Raw genomic sequence first — 21,622 nt, forward strand, 5'->3', positions numbered from 1 at the left:
CATGCCATGGAAATCAGCAAATGGTGTATAATCCAGGGCTCCCCCACCCCAGAGAGCAAGTGGTTAAACATTTACCACCACATCATTGTTACTGTCAGAGCCAGGGTTTGTATAGTTTACCTTTGAACAACCTGAAGGTTAGGGATACTGACCGCCTGCGCAGTAGAAAATCCAAGTACAACTTTTGATTTCCCCCAGAACTTAACTGCTGATAGCCTACTGCTGATCAGAAGCCTTACCAAAAATATAAACAACTAGTGCATGTTTTGTATATTATATGTGTATGCTGCATTCTTCTAATAAAGCTAGAGAAAATAAAATGTGAAGAAAATCATAAGGAAAATACATTTACTTTACTATACTTTATTGAAAACTATTTTTAGATAGGTGGACCCATGCAGTTCAAACCCCTGTTGTTCAAGGGTCACCTGTTTTTTTTAAAAAATAAACTCTTTAGGTGTGCTGGGGCGGCTCAGTCAGTTAAACCTCTGACTTATATGGTCTCTAGGTCCTGGAATTGGAGTCCTTCCTTGCGCTTCTGGCTCAGCAGGGAGCCTGCTTCTCCCTCTCCCTCTACCCAACCCCCCCACCACTTGTGCACACCTTCTCTCTCAAATAAGTAAATATCTTTAAAAATAATAATAACAAAAAATAAACTCTCTAGCCTGGACAAAGACATTGAATATGGGGTATGTGATTCAATTCCTCCAGAACTTTGGATAGGGAAAAAAGTCTGATTTTTTTACCATATCCTAGAACATGAATCAGCAAACTTTTCTTTAGGCTTTGTGGGCTTACAGTAGTTGCAGCTATTCAGCTCTGCTACTGTAGTGTGAAAACAACCAGAGACAGTATGCAAATGAATGGGCACAGCTGGGTTCCAATAAAACTTTATTTACAAAAACAGGGGCTAGGCCATAGTTTGCAGACCTATCTTAGAATGTCAGAACAGGATCTGGGCTTCTAGGAGGTAATTGCATGGAAAAGGACTTCTATAGAACTTTATCCATAAATACCACAGATTTGATACTTGAAGACGGTTATAGCTAGAAGTGGCAACTGCAAAGTATTTGGAATTGATTGAAAAAGAATCCATAGTAGGTTGTTTAAATAAAGGCCAAGAATGTTCACATGTTGAGGACACAACCATGGATGGTGAGTAGGGGAGGGTATATTTATTCCCAGCTGCCTCTCAGGAGCCATCTCAGACATTATGCTGGGCAGACTAAGTCAGCATGTGAATTTTTGATGTTCTGCAGGAATCAGTGGTGCTTCTATTAGCTATTCTGATTCCAGGGAGATGGGCAAAAGCGTTAAAAAAAAAGGAAATCCTCATTATATGTATTTATATTATATACACTGTACATGTACATTGTATATAGGTATACGTCCATGTTTGTATACCTACATATGTACCTAAGATATGTGGCTGTGTGAGGATTTTTCCATGTATTTAAAATAGCCTTATGAATGTTTGGAAGACAGAGATGCCAAGCTATTACCAGTAGGCAGTTCTAGGCAGTGAAATGGGGTTGAAGAAAGATGGGAATTATTACTTATTACTCTTTGTAATACTGTGTGTTTGCCTACCCTGCAAATTCATGTATTGCTTTTACAACCAAAAATAAAACAAAAAAACGAAAATCCCAACAACCTATACTTCTTAAAGGAAAATAGGATTATTTCTGGTAAGAATGTTACCACCACCCCTTCTCCCCTAATAAATTATTTTAAGTGGCATATCACAATTCTGAACTAGTGTATATACTAGTATATATTAATTCAAAATAATACTGGGAGAAAGGCCAGATCAAACCATTTTATTAAACAACTGAACCACCTGTCCAAGGGTACAAGATTAGTATTCTTTAATAGACTATTATGTGGCCCTTAAACTAGTGTTGTAAAATATTGTTTCATGAAATATCATGAAGTACAGCTTTTACACTTAAAACCGTGTTACCAAAGACTATTTTTCTGTGCCCCTGTTTTTATGGAGAAAGCCTGTGTACACACACACGTGTGCGCATATGGACAAAGGTGAAGGATATGCCAAACACTGAATAGTTTTCTCTTGGTGGTGGGGTACAGTTGGTTTTTTCATTTTCTTCACTTTGCTTATCAGTATTTTCTAGCACGTATTAAACACATATTAAATTTGATAGACTCACTAAATTTGAACACCTATTAAATTTGATAAGACTGAAAACAATCACCCAGTTACTTGTACATGGGGGACAACCCAGTTGCCTTCATTTCTCTTAGACTCAGTTACTCCTGACCCCTGCGTGCTCCCTTTCTCCCAGTGGGAAGGAGAGAAATAAGTATGGGGCAAGAGGCAATGGGGAACCGAAAATGGGCAGGCTGACAGACCGTAGTCACATTGTGCCTTGTCCCCTTCCCTGTGGAGTTGGCTCCAACTTCAGCCCCTCCTCCCTCCAGTTGACCCACAGGTTAGAAAGTTCATAGGATCAGTGCCATTACCTGAGAGGCTATCAGCTGACCATCTTCCTAGATTGAGTGGCCTTCGTTTCTTTTTTAGCTTGGGGGTGGGGGGGGTGGGGCTTGAACTCAAAACCCTGAGATCAAGACCTGGGCTGAGATCAAAAGTCAGACACTTAACCAGCTAAGCCACTCAGGTGCCCCTCTTTTTTAGCTAATTTTAATGGAAAATTTCAGACATACAAAGAAGTAGAGAGTATACACCACCAGCTTCAGCAATTATGAACATTTGGCCAATTGTGTTTCATCTATACCTTTCCCCAAATTCACTTCTTTTTTTCCCTCTTCCAGGAGTTAGCATCTTCTTTTCAACTGTATAAAGTAACAAAAAATTATTCTTTATTGTGTCTTTTTAGTAAAAAGCATGCACTGATGCTGGGGCAAAAATCTTTATATTCTACCCTTATGTTAGCCCAGTTGAACACCTGCACAGCCCTTGCGGACTTGCTTGTTGTCCTGCTTCCCTGCTCTTGCATTCATCCTTCTCTCTGCCTAAGAGTCGAAAGCCATCTGCCCTCATTCCTTCTCCCAATTCTTTCTATAGCCTTTCTCAATTCCCCTGGCGGTAGCTATCTCTTTCCAGATATCTTCCTTTTTTTTTTCTTTAAGATTTTATTTATTCATGAGAGACATAGAGAGAGAAGCAGAGACACAGGCAGAGGGAGAAGCAGGCTCCCTGTGGGAAGCCCAATGTAAAGGCAGGTGCCCAACCACTGAAGCCACTGACTGAGGTGCCCCAGAGATCTTCCTTATGACCCTTATCATACTATAGTTATCTGTGTGCTTATCGTAGTCTCCTTGCTCGATGGTATTGTTCTTATAAAATAAGGAGTGTTTTCCTGATCTCCCTCTCTTCAGTGGTACTTAGCAATGCTCAATGCAGAGAAACACTCAGAAATGTATGCTAAATTAATTTGACTGAAATTCATTGATGAAAATTTTTTATTATAAAAGAAACTCATCACATTAAAAGAAAAATGTTGAGATATAGCCTAGGACCAAGAACATTTTATCTCACCTGCAAAGATTTGATTTGATTTGATTTTTTAACAGATTTTACTTATTTGAGAGAGAGAGCACACACATGAGCAGGGGGAGGAGCAGAGAGAGGGATAAGCAGACTCTACAATGTGGGGCTCCACCCCAGGACCCTGAGATCATGACCTGAATCAAAATCAAGAGTCTGAGGTTTAACCAACTGAGCCACCCAGGCTCCCTCATCTGTAGGGATTTTCAAAGATTTTAAAGAATTGTTGATGAAAAGAATTTTCAATTTGGCCAATATAGAAAGGCAACTTTTTTTGAGTAAAATAATTTGTATTAACGGTCTGTTGTCACTTTTTCATATATATATATGAAGAGCCTGTAGCTCTTCTCTGGTTTTAAAATATTTTTTTACTCCAGTTTTAGAATATCCATTGTATTTTAAAATGTAGATTTACATCTTTAGTAAAAAAATAGGCTACACGTAGGACCCACATGCCCCATGAAGCAAGTTGATATCAATCTCATGAATAATGGTAGCTCACAGGTATAGAGTTCCCAGTGTACACTGCTTTTGCCTATTCCCATGTTTATCACAGCAGCCCTGGTGAGCAGGGCAGGGCAGGGCAGGGCAGGTATTGTTACTTTAAATCTGCAAAGAAGTAAATGTAGGGTTAGGGAGATGGAAGGTATCTTGCCTAAGGCAATAAGTGCTGGACTCTGTTTTAAATGTGAATTGGAAACCAAAGGGCTTTGGGGTTAGATATTGCAAACATGCAAAGATAGGAAACTTTTTCAATAGTGTATGTCTTTGGGAGACAGACCAGGTTGTTGAGGTAAGTATGTATCTTTTAATGCCAAAGAACTACTAAAGTGATCTCATACTTTCTGAACCAATCATCGTCTCTCAGATTCCTTATGTTCTCCCTCAGTCTTTTGTTGTAAGAATTAATCCACCTTCTGATGAATTAGCTAGGCTCTTTTGCATAAATGCTGATGTGGTTCTCTCTCATTGTCTTTTCCTGACTTGAGAACTCTGGGCAAGCCCCTCTCTGGATAATGTAACTTGCCTGATCTCTCGCTCAAACAGATGTGTATGGAAGACTTAATTATTCCTTATCCTCATCATCCTTTTATGACCGTTATTATAAAATTACAAAGCAACATATACCTTGTTCATTAAGGAGGTTTGACAGTCTAAGAGTAGTATCCTCCTACATGATCACCAGGTCTGAATTTTTGGCTGAGAAGAGGAGAGATGAATAAATCATTGCTGACAGTCTGCTATATGCAAGAGCTATGCTAGAAGAGTCACTGAAACAGTTCTGTAGTAGTAGGGAGATAAAGACCAGCCTCAGGATGGTTTTAAGAGTGGTAAGTTTCATAAAAGCCTTATTTGCTACGTGAAGGAATCAGTTCCATTTTTTTTTTTTAAGGAGGCTCCACATCCAGCATGGAACCCAACATGGGGCTTGAACCCCAACCCTGAGATCAAGACCTGAGCAAAGATCAAAAGTTGGACCCTTACCTGACTGAGTCCCCCTGGTGCATGATCAGTTGCATTTTAAAGGCTGGCATTGTCTGTATTACAGACATCAACTAATCCTTTCAAAGTTAACTATCATGCAGATTTTGCCAAAATCAAGGATATTTTAGGAGAAATAGAGGTTGATCCTCTAGTCTTAATATATGTACCTTAGAGTGTGAAGATTGTTTTAATATGAGATTTCAGTTTTTAAATCTATTTGGTTAATTTGGGTTTTTGTATTCCGGGCCTGGGTTTGACTCCAAGGTTGGCCACTTAACCAGCCACAAGCCCTGGGCAGGTTACTGAATGCCTCTAATCCTCAGTCTTCCTACCTGTAAGATGGGATGGTGATGCCTTTCTCATAGGGTCGCTAATGGATCACATGTTAGACAACGTGGCCGAGGTGGCTGGCATCCCAGTGGCACTCAGCACATGTTGCCAGCTTTGTGCTTATGAACTGATTTAGCACTCATGGCATAGTGCCAACGCATTGCTGCCGTTCTTCTGAACTTTCTCAACCTAGCGCTCCCAAGCTCCAGACCCAGCTGCCTGCTGGGCATCTTCATCCCAAAGTCACCATAGCAAAAATCAATATCATGACTCCATTCTCAGTCATTGGCTCTGTCAGTTGGCCCAAATGAGGCATGTAAGGAGCTGTCCTACACCTCTTCTTCATCTCTCATCCTCAGTCCATTGTGCCTTAACTCTCACTGGCATCTATTGCCTCTGACCTTTTTTTCTGACTCGGTGACTGTAATAGCACTATAACCTGCCTCCACAACACCAGTCAGCATCCTCCCCCTGAGTCAGGCACTGTGACTCCCGAGTTTTCTCAGAAAATCAAATCAGGTATTTAAAAGTTCAGCCTAGAATTCATTAATGGTGCCTCCTGTCCTCAGGGTCTATCTGAACCTTGTTGTGAAGCCTCTGAGGATGTAGACCCTGCCCTTCCCGCTTCCCTCCTCTCCTAGCTCTTCCCACATGCATCCTATGTACTTGATCCACCTGGGGATCCTTTATGGCTCCCACAGGGTCACACTTTCATGCCTTCTTTCACTTGTGCTCTTTTCTCTGCCCAGAATATTTTTTCATGACTCCCTCAATGTAGTTCTGGGAGGCGCATAGATGGTGTTATCTGCCCCGGAGGCCTTCCTGCCCCCAGTCCCAGGCTGGATTAGCTGCTCTCCCTAGAGGATTCTCTGTCATCATCACCACTGCTGTAGCATGGGTCTTATGATACTGTCATTAGCTACTACCCAGTCTGTGTGTGACTGGGTATCCCTTTATCCCAGTGGTTTATAAATGTCACATGTAAGATATGAACCTACATCCCTTCTCTTAGACCATCCAGAGAGGCTTAGTACCAGATATGTTTAGTGCTGTTTCATTACTTGTCACATCTATGATGCAATGAAGTGGCAGTTGCATATGCCATGTCACTGTGTGAGCCGCTGAGATGGAACTCCGCCAGTGCTGCTTCACAGGTAGGCTCTGGAATCTGATGGACTGGATTTTGAATTCCAGTCCATTATCCCTCTCAGCAAGCTTGCAGTCTAATTTTAGATATCCAGCTCCTAACCATGTCGCCATACTGCCATGGGAGAAGAACCTGGTGCTCGCAACACAGGAACACTGGGTCCTCCCAGCAGTTACCTTTCTTTTGGAAAATCAGTAACTAATGGGTTTATACATCAAGCGTCTGGGAGCTCTACTAGCATGAGTCATCCTTCTATCCAGTCCCAGCAATTCTGAGGTGGGTGGGGATAGATGATCTCAGAAACTTGGTGATTTCGTGGAGATAAATGCTGCCCTATGAGACCCTGGCAGCCTGACACCCTGTCTTTCGTGGTGATGCTGTTTCTAATTCCTCAAATTCGAGTTAGAAAAGTTCACTACCAAGCATCTACAAAATTAGTTCAGAAGCTTGAGGAAATCATGCAGTTTTCTTAAACAGTGGATATTGATTAGGCCTATTACATAATGCTTTTAACACAGTTGTCTGCTCCTACCCCACTCTTCCTGCTCTCAAAAGCTAGATGCAATAGGACGTGGTTGTGCAGATGTCATTTCTGTGGTGTCTGCAAGTGTCATTTTTGAAGTCCCACCGATAACTGTGGGTTGCTGCAGGGTCAGGGACCCACATTCTGAGAAGGAGCCAAGGACTGAGTCAGGATGCTTGCGGGAGCCCTGCCCTGTTTCTTCCTTTCCTTTCTGGCCCCACGATGACTTTCTTTTCTCGGTGCATCTCTAGAATTATAAATTCTGAAGTTCATGAGACTTTTCGTGAAACTGCTTTATTAGCCCACAGTGATATCCAAAATTAAAACTATTTCTGTTCTTCTGAGTGTGTGCTACTGCAGTTAGCTTAAAATGAGCTTAAAGGATGTGTCGGGTAAGCCTTTCTCTTTTGGCAATTGCTGTCTTGGCTAGCCAGCCTGGAACTGGGAGTCTTAATGAGACAGGAGATGTCCAGTCAGACAGTGTGGTGGCCATGGCCCCTGTCCCTCAAATCTTGACTGTGGCCTTTGGCAGTGGCTGCATACATCTGCCGAGTGAGTCATGATCATTTTTGTGTTACATCCTAAAAATTTCCAGTGTTACTTAATAATGAAGTCCAAGGAAACAGAAGGGTTAGAAATCAGGAAGTAGCTACTTTTTAAATGCAGTCTAGTATTTTCACGGCATGACTTTGTTTCATAACAAATTCCGATGTTGGAAATCTGCAATTTAAACCAAGTGTAAAGCTAGAACACTACTTTATAGTTTGTTTTCTTTTTTTTTAATTTATTTTTTATTGGTGTTCAATTTGCCAACATATAGAATAACACCCAGTGCTCATCCCATCAAGTGCTCCCCTCAGTGCCCGTCACCCGGTCACCCCCACCCCCCGCCCACCTCCCCTTCCACCACCCCTGGTTCGTTTCCCAGAGGTAGGAGTCTCATGTTCTGTCTCCCTTTCTGATATTTCCCACTCATTTTTTCTCCTTTCCCCTTTATTCCCTTTCACTATTTTTTATATTCCCCAAATGAATGAGACCATGTTTGTCCTTCTCCGATTGACTTATTTCACTCAGCATAATACCCTCCAGTTCCATCCACATCAAAGCAAATGGTGGGTATTTGTCTTTATTTTTTTAAAGATTTTATTGATTTATTCATGAGAGACACAGAGAGAGAGAGAAGCAAAGGCATAGGCTGAGGGAGAAGGAGGCTCCCTGCAAGGAGCCTGATGTGGGACTTGATCCCGGATTCCGGGATCACTCCCTGAGCCAAAGGCAGACACTCAACTGCTGAGCCACCCAGGCGTTCCTGTATTTCGTCTTTCATCACAGTTCCTACAGTGGCCAATTCTGCTGCTTCCTCACCTTGTCTCCTCCTTTTCTGTCGTCAAGCATCTTACTCTGGCCTCCTTGCCTTCCTCAGAACCACCTCAGGGCCTTTGCACATGATCTCACCCCTCCTCCGGATTGTCTATAGCTGGTCCCCTCACTTCCTTGACTCTGGTCCAAGTGGCTCCAAATTGGTGAGACCTCCTTTGATCTCCCGATGTCCTTTGCAGCCCAACAGTCCCTACTGCCCTCATCCTGCTTATCCATAGATCTAGTCACCATCTGACATTCTGTTTGTATATTTATTGAGTTGTGTAGTCTGCCTCCCTCCTCAGGAAAGCACTGCAAGGGCAGGCAACTTTGTCACTTTTGTTTCTGGGTGTATCCCCACTGCCTAAAATAGTTCTTGGCGCGTGTTAGGTGATTAATATAAATATGCATTGAATACTTGAATGAATGAATCATAGAATTTTTTCACTATTAGGGACAACTAAACTTATGTTATAGATTGAGAAACTGAGGCACAGAAAGTTATACGGCTCATTTCAAAATGGAGCTCAATCATTTCAAAACTGTTCTAGCTCTTTTTAAAAATCTAGGACTCTATGTGGAGCCTTCTGGTCAGTTGTCCAGTCCAGTCCAGGTTAACACAAAAGAATAAATGAAAATTGATAATTTAAAATTTTAGCAGAAAACCCACAAGTTACTATGTAATGGCAAAACTTTCTGATACAGAAGGCAGAGTCTTATTCATGTTTACAGCATAGAGTGCACATTGCATATAATTAGTGCTCAAGAGAACTGTGTTAATAGATTTGGTTATATTGTTATAAAGCCATTCCTTTCTGCAAGACCCTCCTTCTGCACTAGTCCCAAAATAGACAGTTATTCTTAGGGCTTTTTATTCAAAATGTTTTCAGTTATAAGCATCCCATTTAAGAGTGTGTGTGTGTGTGTTTAATTTCTTTTACAAATAGCTGACATGATCAAAGAGGTGACCTCATCTCTGGGAAAATCCAGAAATATTTAGTTATTCCGGTTTTCCAGATGTAACTACATCAAATAAAGCAAAGAACTAATCTTTCTAGTTCTCCACTTTGTGAAAAAATCCAGTTTTCAAGCCATGATGGTTTGCTGGCCTGAATGGTTCCGACCTCAGACTTATTTATGCTTACATAGACATCCTTGGAATCTCACTTTTGACAAAAAGTTGTTTATAAGTAGCATGATGTTTAGATATACACAGTCAGTTTGGGAAGTGGAGCCAATTAATTTCTCTTTAAGCAGAAAAGAAACGAAGCACAGCTAATCCTTATAGTGAACTGAAGTGAACTCTAGAGATGTAGTGACATTAACTTTAGAGTTGGAAGCTGTGAAAATTCAGGATGGGTATATTTAGGAAAACGTGAGAAGAGAGATGGGTAAACCACATGAAATACAAAAGAAACCTATTTCTGTTGTTTGTAGAGATTTTAAAAATCCACTGTGTGTCTTTAGAAATCTTAAATAAATAAACAATTTGGCAGATATATTGCCTGCACTTTAGACCATTCTTAACCAACTACCTGCAAACTCTTTAAAACTATGCAAGCTGTCCTGGAAACTGATATGCACACTCCCAACTCCCAAAAATAAACAAAACCTCTATCTTCCCCACCCCATTACTGGCAGGAGTTCCGCTGCTCAGGCTTACTCTTCTCTGCTCCTTCCTGCTGGTGTATGGAAGTCATGTGGTTGGTTGTGGGGCCCATTCATGTCTATGCCTCTTTCTCTATCATAAGGTAACCTGAGGTTGATTCAACCCTGATAACAGAAGCAGCTAAATACTGGATTTATATACTCCAAAGGCTGGAAAGTAACTTGAAGAGATGAATCTTACCGTATGTGATCACTGGCATTTAGTTAAAGTCTGTTGACCTTTCCACGCATTTCTACAAATCTGGCTGTGCCAAATAAGCATCATGGTGTGGCATTCACTGCCAGCAGGGTGTATGGTCTGAGATGTTCTGGCAAGAGGGGTGGTTTAGCAGTGTGCTGCCCATGCTCTGTACTCAGTCTCCCAGACAAAACCTGATGTAGGAAAGATGTTAGGGTTCAAAGCTGATGACCAAGAAAGAATTCTTGAGATGTCTTTGGTGCAAAAAGGTGGTTTAATTAAAGCACAGGGACAGGACCTGTGGGCAGAACAGGTAGGGGCATGAGGATTGGCCCATTATAGACTTTCAAGTTGGAAGGGGGTTAGGGATAGCTTAAGCCTTCCAGGTACTTTAGAAACAAGATTTCCAGGATCCTGAGGGGGGCTTATCTATTGTTGGGAAAGGTCATTTATTATTGTTTAGTAAACCCTCAGTCATGAGACCCTTCAGATGTATAAATAACGTGGGTCATGATTGGAGGATGATTGCCAACATGTATAGGGGTGGGTAGAGATAAAGGAAATTTCCAAAGGAAGTTTTATATGTTAAAGTAGACTTACAGGGTCCTGGGAGGTCAGACTAAGATTGCCTTTTGCCCTTAGCTAAGTATTAACATCGAGGCAGCTGTGTCCCTAGAGGAAGGTCACTCTGTTTCAAGGACTTGTTAATGGGCCTAGATAGTAAGGAAATTTAATAATTTTTCCTCTGCTTTTATTTCCCATATCAAAACCCATCTGTAGGATTGCTGCCTGGGCTTGGGAGTTCAGTCAGAGTAACAGGTAGCAAAGCCCACTGATCCGAATGGGGATTTTGCCTGTGATTCAAGCTAAAGGGGCCGCTTACCTTGCTATATAACCCGCTAGGTTCATGACGTACCTCAGCATGGAGTCAAACTGCCTAAAGATTTGAGGGCTTCATCATATTTGATGGGCTGTCTTGCCTCTACAGGGTTACAGAGCCGGTTCTTATCCACATTAATAGCTCAGTAAGTCTCCCTCAGAGATGAGAACATTCGGTCACCGGAGGCCATCTGAGTGTCACTGGGTTTGGCCTGTCTGGCAGATAGTTTACAAAAGAAATTCACATGAAGTCACATGACAGAGGAAGAGAGATGAAAAGTATCCACCTTTACTAGAAATTAAAGAAACGCCCAAGATTAGCTTTTTAATCTCTTAATTTGGCAAAAAGTAAAGAAAAAGAATCATGTTGCCTGGTTGAGGCACTTCCATTCCCTGCCTCCGAGAAGAGCCATAAATTGGCACAGCCTTTCCTGTCCACATGGTGATGTTTAATGGGACGGAGACATGCAAATCCTTTCACCCAGCTGTCCTGCTTCTAGGAACCAAAAGCTAGGAATTTCTATTAAGGAAATGGATTGAGGACATACTCCAAGGAGAGTGTACAAAGGTTGCAGCATTGTTTGAATGTTAATACTTGGAAACAAACTAAGTATTTTAATAATAAGAGATTTAAGTAAATTGTTGTATATCTGAATGATAGATGTTAAAGTGCAGTTAAAAGATCTAAAATACCACAGATGGCCTGATAGATTGCTAAGTGAAAAAAAGCCATTTACAAAACAATGTGAGGTCGAACCCATTTTTTAAAGAAATCCTAATATATTTAAAAGTTGTGTTAGGTGAAACTTCAAACTTCAGTGGTGACTTTTGTTTATCTGCATTTTCTAATTTTTCTGTAATGATCATCTGTTTCTTAGTGTAATATTTTTGAAGTTATCATCAGCCAAAAAGACAAGGTTCTGCAGCAGGTTTGGTCTCCTGCTAGGATTGTTGGCAGAGAGGGGTGGGGGAGAGGGGGTGGGAGAAAGTTGTGAGAAGGAGGGGGTCCCGCTTGGATTGATAAGCCTGTACGAAGTATTCAAATGGTCTATCCAAAGTGAAATAAAAACCATTCATGGATTCTCTTCAGAACCATTGCACTGGGGGATCCCTGGGTGGCTCAGCGGTTTTGCGCCTGCCTTTGGCCCAGGGCGCAATCCTGGAGTCCTGGGATGAGTCTTGTGTCGGGCGCCCGGCATGGAGCCTGCTTCTCTCTCTGCCTGTGTCTCTGCCTCTCTCTCTCTCTCTCTCTCTCTGTCTATCATAAATAAATAAAAATAAATTAAAAAAAAAAAAGAACCATTGCACTGCATCAGTGGATGATGAAGGTCGTAGTTTGGGGAGCAGAGTGGGTTTCTCTAAAGAATAATAGTAACATATTTACTTTTTCAATAAATCCTCATCAGACATTTTGATTTTAAGATTTTATTTATTTATTCATGAAAGACACAGAGAGAGAGAGAGAGAGTGAGAGAGAGAGAGGCAGAGACACAGGCAGAGGGAGAAGCAGGCTCCATGCAGGGAGCCCTATGAGGGACTCGATCCCAGGTCTCCAGGATCATGGCTTGGGCCAAAGGCGGCGCTAAACTGCGAGCCACCCAGGCTGCCCCTCATCAGACATTATTAAATAAAGAACTGTATACTGTGGTTCAGGAACTTTATGAACTGTTCCGTCTTCCTTTTAAAAGATACCGCCCAAGAAGTCAAGTTTTCATTTCTAGATACTATTTCTTCCTGATGAAATATCCTCTATAGGTATTTATGTCAGGAAATTGAAAACGACTGCTTCAGCTTTTTAAAAAGTAAATAACAAACGAAATCATGCTTACAAAAAACAGAACTTGGATTCTATTCAGAGGTTGAAAGTCCTTCCCACTGGTCCTGCCCTTTACACAATGTATTCTTGTATTTAGGGATAATCAATGTTAACTTTATTCTAGATCTTTCTTTTGTATTCATTAACATATACAATGGTGTGTGTGTGTGTGTGTATGAATGAATATATTCTAATAGTCTTAAAGTTTTTAAATTGGATTCTAGTACATCTATTATTTGCAACTTTTTCTATTTCATTTTATTACTTAATGTGAGTCTTTGCTCACATCTTTTTTAAAGATTTTATTTATTTGTTCATGAGAGACACAGAGAAAGGCAGAGACATAGGCAGAGGGAGAAGCAGGCTCCCCATGGTGAGCCCATGCAGGATTCTCAATCCCAGCACCCCAGGATCATGCCCTGAGCCAAAGGTGGATGCTCAACCTCTGAGTCACCCAGGTGTCCCTTTGCTCACATTTCTTACGTTGCATCTGAGTAAGGAATTGTATCTTTGATATTTACATCAATAAAATTTATTTGCCCTTACTCTGCCTCTCAGAATAAATTCAGTCACCCAGGGCAACTTGTTAAAAACTTAGCCCTAGCTCTAAGTTGTTTTCCCAAAGTTTATTATTTTTGTTTGTTTTTGTTTTCCCAAAGTTTAGCTGTCAGTCAGTTCCCTGGAAATCTGAACCACATGGAAGGCTCAGTCAATGATTAGAGACCTAGCTCCCAAAAGTGCCAGCAGAATGTGATATGTAGTGTGTGATACGTGAAAGTGCTTAAGTTGTACTTTTCTCAACTTTACTTTTCAAGGATTTTAAGCATTCTTTTTTCCTCTGCCAGAAATTTGCATTTCACTTGAGAGAAAATCAGCTGTATTTTCTTCCTAGGTCTACCCCTCATAAACCTAGTGACCCCACTTTCCTTCTAGGGGTCTCTGTTTCCTGGTCAGGAAAATGCTATAGCATCTCTAAGGTTCTTTCCAGAAGGCTCAGCATTCTCTCATTCTGTCTCATCAGCTCCATTAGCATCTAGGACAAAGTGTCCTGAGGGTATGGGGTGGGGAATGGGTTAATGCCCTGCCACATATGCACAAATGATGGTGTCCGAGTCATTTGCAGGTGTCCAACATTGCGACCAAAGGTTGGTTGGCAGCAAGACTGTGGTTGGGAGGAACCACAGCTCTGATCTCCCTGCAACTTCTTTACTAACAGCATGGTTCAGTTGTTAAACGTCTCAGATCTGTCTGCCTTTGCCTAATGTTTAGCGTTTTTAGTAATTTACTTTAAAAATCTGGTGTTCGGCACTCTTTCCCCACTCCCACTCTTCTGTGCATCTGTGTACAAGATGTACCTGAGGGCATCATGACATTGTACAAGTCACCCAGCTGGTATTTCAGGATAGTTTAGCTTTGAAAGACAGTGTTTCTCAACCAAATAATTCTCTTGATTTTAAGAGTGTGAGCTAGGTGTAGGGAAGGGCTTCAAATACAGTGCAAATGTCTTTTTTTAAATTCCTTCTGTTTAAGAACTGTTCACATGTCCTACTTGATTCAAAGGCCAGGGCGAATGTTTAGCCATCCTACTGTAATGAACACAAGTATTCATGAACCACAAGCTCCAAATGAGCTCCAACATCACTGCTTACGAGACATAATTTCCCCTTCTTAACTCTCTTATTTTTAAAAACTTCTTTTTTTTCTTGGCCTCCATGCAATACTATCTTATTCTGTGGAACAGAAAAGGTAGCACCCATGCGTATTTCCATGCATACTACCAACCCTTCTCCTAGCCCCCCAAAAGAAAATAACTAAGATAACACACCTCTCTCCCAAAAAATCCACAGTGACTCTGTTCACGCCTTCCTTTTGTTCCTATTGAATGGGGATTAGGTAAAACAAAACAAAACAAAAAAGGCAGGAACCTGAAGGAAGGCAGGATAGGGATAAGAAAAGAAAGGAGTTGAAACAATGACAATGAGGTGTGGGCTTTATGCAGATGTGGGAAGTAGGGAGGGCTCCCTGGCCAGTTAGCTGGGTTTTTAGATAAAACCAGACCAGGGTTAGTTTTAGAGTCTGCAGGATTTGCAGTAATACTTGAGGTTTGAGGATAGGGTATGATTCTGGCCGAGGAAGGCAGACCCGGGAAGCATTTATGATGCCTTGATTCTCTCTGGGTCTCGACTGTTCTCAAGCTAAAGATCTCTCCCTCCTACCTGCCTTGGAATATGGTAGTTTTTAGCTTTCCCTTGGGATCGCTGAAGCATGGGGAGTTCTATAAAGCAATCTAAGACAAGGTGTGATGATAGCATGAATGAAACCTAGGAGGGATTGCAGGATTACCAGAGCCCTCCAGGGGGTATGAAAGGACTGTTTCCCAACTTGGAAGCAAAACCAGTTTTTGGTCACCAAAACACAGCTGCTGTTGCTCACCTATGGCTCAGTAAAGAGTAGCAAGGGACATGTGACAATGCCAAGCTCAGACCAATGTGCTGGGTAACCCTTGGAAGAAGGAGGGGTAACTGCAGTATTCAGAACTGAGTCCCAGTAAGATTTGTCAGGCCCATGAGTCTCTTCTGGCTTTTTTTAGCTGTGGGGTTGATTGGTGACCTCTCTCCAGCACCCCCTTTAGAACAGCAGTTGTTGCACCAGGGGAGGTGGCGTGAGGTGGCTGGAAAGAGCCAGGATTTAAAACCCAGCTCTCCGCCTCTTACTAGGTTAGATGTATGTCCTCAAACATGTTCTTCCATCTCTGAGCTGCGGTTTCCTCCACTGTAGAATGGAAATAATAATACTCTTTAACCTACAGAGATGTTGCCAAAATTAGACAAGATGGTATAAAGCACTGGGTATTTCTGTACCGCAATGCAGATACTTATATGCCGGTCCTAACTAGTGACAGATTCCTTTCTTCTTTAAATTCTGCAAGTAGAATTTGGTTCACGGGACACCTGGGTGGCCTGAGTGTCTGCCTTAGGCCCAGGGCGTGATCCTGGAGACCGGAGATCGAGTCCCAAGTCAGGCTCCCTGCATGGAGCCTGCTTCTCCCTCCGCCTGTGTCTCTGTCTCTGTCTCTCTCTCTCTCTCTCTCTCGAATAAATAAATAAATAAAATATTTTTAAAAAGAATTTGGTTCATTAATATAGTGAAATGAGAGTTACGTAGTTTCTCTTTTTTTTTCTTAAGATTTTATATATTCATGAGAGACACAGAGAAAGAGAGGCAGACACACAGGCAGAGGGAGAAGCAGGCTCCATGCAGGGAGCCCGATGCGGGACTCGATCCTGGGACTCGATCCTGGGACTCCAGGATCACATCCTCTGCCAAAGGCAGGCGCTAAACCGCTGAGCCGCCCACGGATCCCCCAGTTGCCTAGTTTCTAAGGAAAAAGTGAGGCAGATGGTAGAGCACTTTACACAAAGCCATTTCCATAAAAGCTGTAGCGGTCACTTTATCTGTTCGGAACTGTGCAGGCCGGCTTTGTAGGGGAGTGGGAGGAGCAGGGATTGTGTGAGGATCCCAAAATTCTGCCCCAGGTGTTTGTAAGCTACAGGGAGGTAAATGGACCCGTTTCTTCCTCACCGCATCATGGCCAGTATGGGTACAACTTAGCAATTGGTTTAACCATAGAATTTTGGCAAAATGGAAGCTCTTGGCCCCTTTAGGGTTTGACACAGATAGAGGGGTGATTCAGAGACTCCAGGCTTTTGAAGATGGGAATGACCCACCCTGCCGGGTTCTGCAAGGCTCTCCAGCACTGCCCCCCACCACAGAGGTTCTCTCATGTCCCACAACCTCTGTGGAGACACCCTTCTCTCCATCCATTTCACAGGCAGTTTTACTCTTGCAGTTCCTACTGTTTGGGGTGGAAACATTAAGTCAAGAATTGGAACTGACAGCAAATCAATGGGAGAATAGGATTATTGCCTTTTTCAACTTACACCTTCAAAATTCCAGTCAGTGGAATTATTAGTCTTGTTTCCGAGTCCACGGATTTGGCAACTTCTGCAGACAGGTGAGCTCACCTCTTACTAAACGGGCGTATTTATAGGGATTTTCTCCCCCTCCCGACTGGCTCCCCCTTTAGTGGGGATGAGTAACAGATCTCTGGCATCTGTGTGGCACTTAACTGCGCTCTCCCCTCCTAGGAGGCGACTCGGTGAAACACCCCCCCTCCAGGCCGCCCTCTCTAGCCTTTGCCTCTTCAGTTCCATCCGCCGCTTTTCCGTGGCAGCGGCCACCCTCCAGTGGCCCACGCAGGTCACCTCTGGCCTCCTCCCTCCCGTAATCCCTCCAGGAGCCCTGCTGCCCTCCGGTCCAAAACCTCTGCCCCCCAAGGTCACTCCGCGGGTGGCACAGGGCCCACAAGGTGTGTTCGTGTGGTCTTCCCGCTGCAGAACCACACAGCCTTTTAGAAACCTTTAGTTAGAGACGCCTGCGTGGCTCGGGTTGAACAGCTGTCTTTGGCTCAGGGCATGATCCCAGATTCCTGGGATCGAGTCCCACATCGGGCTCCTTGCATGGGGCCTGCCTCTCCTCCTGTGCCTCGCATGAATAAAATCTTAAAAAAAAAAAAATTTAAAAAGTAAAGAAACCTTTAGTTACCCAGATTTCTAAATCAGGAGAGGTCATGTAGAAATCCAGACTGCCAGGCTTGCTTGAAAAATCGGATGATCTGTCGACACCGGGCTAGGCTAAGTCCCTGCACGCAGCTCAGGGCTGGAGCCGAAGGGCCACTGCCCCCTTAGCCGGCACACTCTGCCCCTGCCTGCCTGGTGCTGGGTCCCTTCCCCTCCGTGAAGGCAATTTCATTGTGATTCCCTCCGCCTGGCAAACATACAGCTGCCATGGGATTTTGCTGCCTCCTAAATTAAGTGTCCGTTCCTCACCTGGCACTCCGGCGTCCAGCCGTGATTCTCACCTTGAACATTGGTTACAAACACCTGGAGACCAAACACTGCGATTCCTGCTTACCTCCACCTCCCCCATCAATTCTAATTCAGTAGCTTAGGGGTGAGACTCAGGAATCTCTGTTTTTTTTTTAAGATTTTATTTATTTATTTATTCATGAGAGACAGAGGCAGAGGGGGAGGCAGTCTCCCCATGGGGAGCCCCTTGCAGGACTCGATTCCAGAACCCTGGGATCACGCCCTGAGCCGAAGGCACTCAATCACTGAGCCACCCAGGTGCCTCTGTTTTATGTTTTTGTTGAAGAAATGGGCCTGTCTACAGAGACAAGAACCACCTGTCACTTTTTATCCCCCAGTCATTTCCTTTACAGGCATACTTCCATTTTATTGTGCTTTTGCTTTGCAAATACTGTGCTTTTTACAGATTGAAGGTTTGTAGCAACCCTGCATTGAGCAAATCTCTTGGCACTATTTTCCCAACAGCATTTGTTCACTTCAGGTCTCTTTGTCATGTTGTAATAATGTTCAAATTCATTTATTATTATATATCGTATGGTAATCTATGGCCAGTGGTTATGACTCACTGAACGCACAGATGATGGTTAGCATTTTCTAGCAATAAAGTTTTTTTTTATTAAAGTACATTTTTTTAGACATAATGCTGTTGTACACTTAATAGATTACAGTAGAGTGTGAACATAACTTTTATATGCACTCGGAAGCCAAAAACTTCATTTGACTCCTATTATTATGATATTTGCCATATTGTGGTTGGGAACTGAACTCACAATTTATCTGAGGTATGCCTACACATGTTATTTTTTTCATTTTACAGTAATATGTTGACCATATTAGTCATCCCCAAAATATGTTGAATATTTAAGTATTCATAAAACCCCCGGATTAATTGGGGAAATGTTACTGTTTTTTTGTTTTCTTTTTTGTTTTTTGTTTTTTTTAAGATTTTATTTTTAAGTAATCTGTACATCCAACATGGGGCTTGAACCCAAAACTCTGAGATCAAGAGCTGCTCCTGACCCGCTTACACTCCACTGACTGAGCCAGTCAGCCCAGAAACATTACTATTCTTATCTCAGAAGACTCTTGGGCAATGGATTGGTTGAAGGATTTTTGCCCAAGGGGTAGGACTGGAAAGGAAGTTGTCTCTTACTCCAATGTGTTTTGCTCTGAGTTGTACAGTGACGTTTTTTGAAACCTCTGTTTCTCTATGTGGTGGAAGCCAGGAACAGTGTCCTCCCTTGTTCATGCTTATAATTTATACAAGGATCGGGACGCCTGGGTGGCTCAGCGGTTGAGTGTCTCCTTAGGCTCAGGGCGTGATCCTGGAGTCCTGGGATCAAGTCCCACATCGGGCTTCCTGCATGGAGCCTGCTTCTCCCTCTGCTTATGTCTTTGCCTCTCTCTCTGTGTCTCTCATGAATAAATAAAAATCTTTTAAAAATTGTTTTAAAAATTATACAAAGATAGCTAAGTCCTTCCCCAAGCTGGGGTAGAGGGTCTCCTCTGCACACATCTGGGAAGTTTGCGTCTTTATGCCCCACCGCAGTAACAGAGATTACCTAATGTGAATGCTCTGTTAACACCATACGCAAAAGTGAATCAGGAAGACTTCAAACTAACACATTTATTTTAGATGCTGCAGAGACTCTTACAACAGAAAATACCTGCTTCCAAGCCCTCACTTCCCAAGTTCAAGTTTATACAATTGCATGTCACCCACTATGGACCTTTTACTTTCTGTCCAGCTCAGAAGTCTCTTCATATACTGAGGATTTACCCCGAGACAAAACATATCTTATCAGTGGAAGAGGGTTGGAAAGTTATAGACATAAGACAAAAGAAGTTTAGGATTTTATAACCTCTTGAGAGTTGAATGCAGGCTTTCACAATAGCCTCACAGAAGCCCATTTTTTTGCTAAGATATCATTCTTGTAGTTCTGTATGTCCCTCCTTCCTGCTACGTTGAAAAGATAAGTGATATCTTGAAGTGAATATGTACCAAAAAGAGGACAAACACTCCTCAGAATAAATGAGATCCAGCTTTTTTTTTTTTTTTTTAAGATTTTTATTTATTTATTTTAGAGAGAGCAGGAGCATGAGCATGGATGAGCATGGGAAGGGGCAGAGGAAGAAGCAGGCTCTCTGCTGAGCAGGGAGCCCAACTCACAGCTCCATCCCAGGACCCTGGAAGCCGAAGGCAGACCCTTAACTGACTGAGCCATCCAGGTTCCTGAGGTCCAGCTTTGAGAGTAGAAATTAAGTGTTTTCTTTTTTTTTTTTTTTAGGGACACGTGGCCATCAAGAATCATGAGCAACCCATTTGCACACCTTATTGAGCCTTTGGATCCTGCACAACCAGGAAAGAAATTCTTTAATTTGAATAAATTGAAGGATTCAAGATATGGTAGGCGTATGGTTCTTTGATGTAATTGTTCTCACAGCAATCAAGAGTCTTGTTTGCATAATAATTAAGCTATGTAATTAATTAGCCTTTAGGAGAGTTGAAAGAGGGAGTTGCAGAAATGCCTGAATGGTCTTGGATTAAGCACATAAACACACACCACTTTCTTATGTTGCCTGTTTTTAAGTAATTTTGATTATATAAATATGACATTTATATAACATTTATAGCATATAGAGTATTTGTGCACATATATTATTTAATTTGTATAACAACTCTGTGAGGTCATGTTTACAAAATGTAAGAAGTCCTAAGAAGCTGAGGTCCAGGGAGCATCAATGACATGATCAAAAAACAACTGTGGGTACCAGAATTGGATAAAAACAGGTCTTTTTTATTCCAAATCCTCTGCTTTTCTACCTTTGCACTCTGGTCTTTCCCAAATAATATTGGTGATTAATATTGATGATACAGTATTTCTTTTTTAAATAAACAAAATAGTTTTTTCAGGAATTACCATTGTTTTATCCTCAAACCCATTATGGTGTTTATGCTTGTGTTTCCATTAAAAGGTATATATGACTGTACTTTGATCTTAATTATAATAGTTGTAAAGAAGTTATTTTCTCATTTCTTAAACAATAGTTTTCATAAGAAATATTACTCTGTGTGTTACTTGCCAAAACGTAATACAATAAATACCTAGACTGACTTCTTTCATGGTAACTTAAGAGAAACTCTATTATTGGAATCCAAGGTAAGGCAATAATTTATTATGAAAAAATTAACTATAATATTTATCTTTGCCTAGTCTGTGGGTATTTTCTAGTACCGAATGTCTTTTAAACCCATTCGATATGGTTATATTTTAAACTGTTGAAATCAGTTTAAATTTACCCTCTTTCCCTGTTGGAGGAGTAGTCTAATGCCTTGTATCAAGTTTATTTAGAGATTGGCTTTAAATAGTTCTTATGATAAGGTGTCTCATGGCTTTTATTTGTTTTGTTATGCTTTCTCCTTTTTCCCTAGAACGCTTACCATTTTCTATCAGAGTTCTCCTGGAGGCAGCCATTCGGAACTGTGATCAATTTTTGGTGAAGAAAAATGACATTGAAAATATCCTAAATTGGAATGTCATGCAGCATAAGAACATAGAAGTGCCATTTAAGCCTGCTCGTGTCATCCTACAGGACTTCACGTGAGCCTGATATCACTTCACTTCCCTCTTCACTGCCTCCCTTGTCAGCCTTTAGAGAGTGCTTCACATACACACACACGCAGCGCCTATATAATTGATCACCCAATATCCAGACACTTTTGAAAATGTAAGAGGTCTGTTATCCTGGACAGCAAGAGTTTGTCTCAGATAAATTCGG

General features: G+C 41.9%; 1 protein-coding gene across 3 annotated transcripts in view; it reads left to right on the forward strand.

Annotated features, from left to right (window-relative positions):
- ACO1 (aconitase 1) overlaps window positions 1-21,622 on the forward strand; it is a 59,037-nt gene that overhangs the window by 2,848 nt on the left and 34,567 nt on the right. For 2 of the 3 annotated variants that reach the window (XM_077912235.1, XM_077912237.1), the window contains 2 exons: window positions 20,131-20,249; window positions 21,276-21,444. In XM_077912235.1, the coding sequence (XP_077768361.1) occupies window positions 20,153-20,249; window positions 21,276-21,444 (266 nt within the window). In that variant the 5' untranslated portion in view covers window positions 20,131-20,152. Of the gene's footprint in view, window positions 1-16,794; window positions 16,930-20,130; window positions 20,250-21,275; window positions 21,445-21,622 lie in introns of those variants that run through there. The other variant, XM_077912236.1, reaches the window with a different exon arrangement.

The sequence above is a fragment of the Canis aureus genome, chromosome 10 (assembly GCF_053574225.1).
Source record: "Canis aureus isolate CA01 chromosome 10, VMU_Caureus_v.1.0, whole genome shotgun sequence".
Classification (NCBI taxonomy): Eukaryota; Metazoa; Chordata; class Mammalia; order Carnivora; family Canidae; genus Canis; species Canis aureus.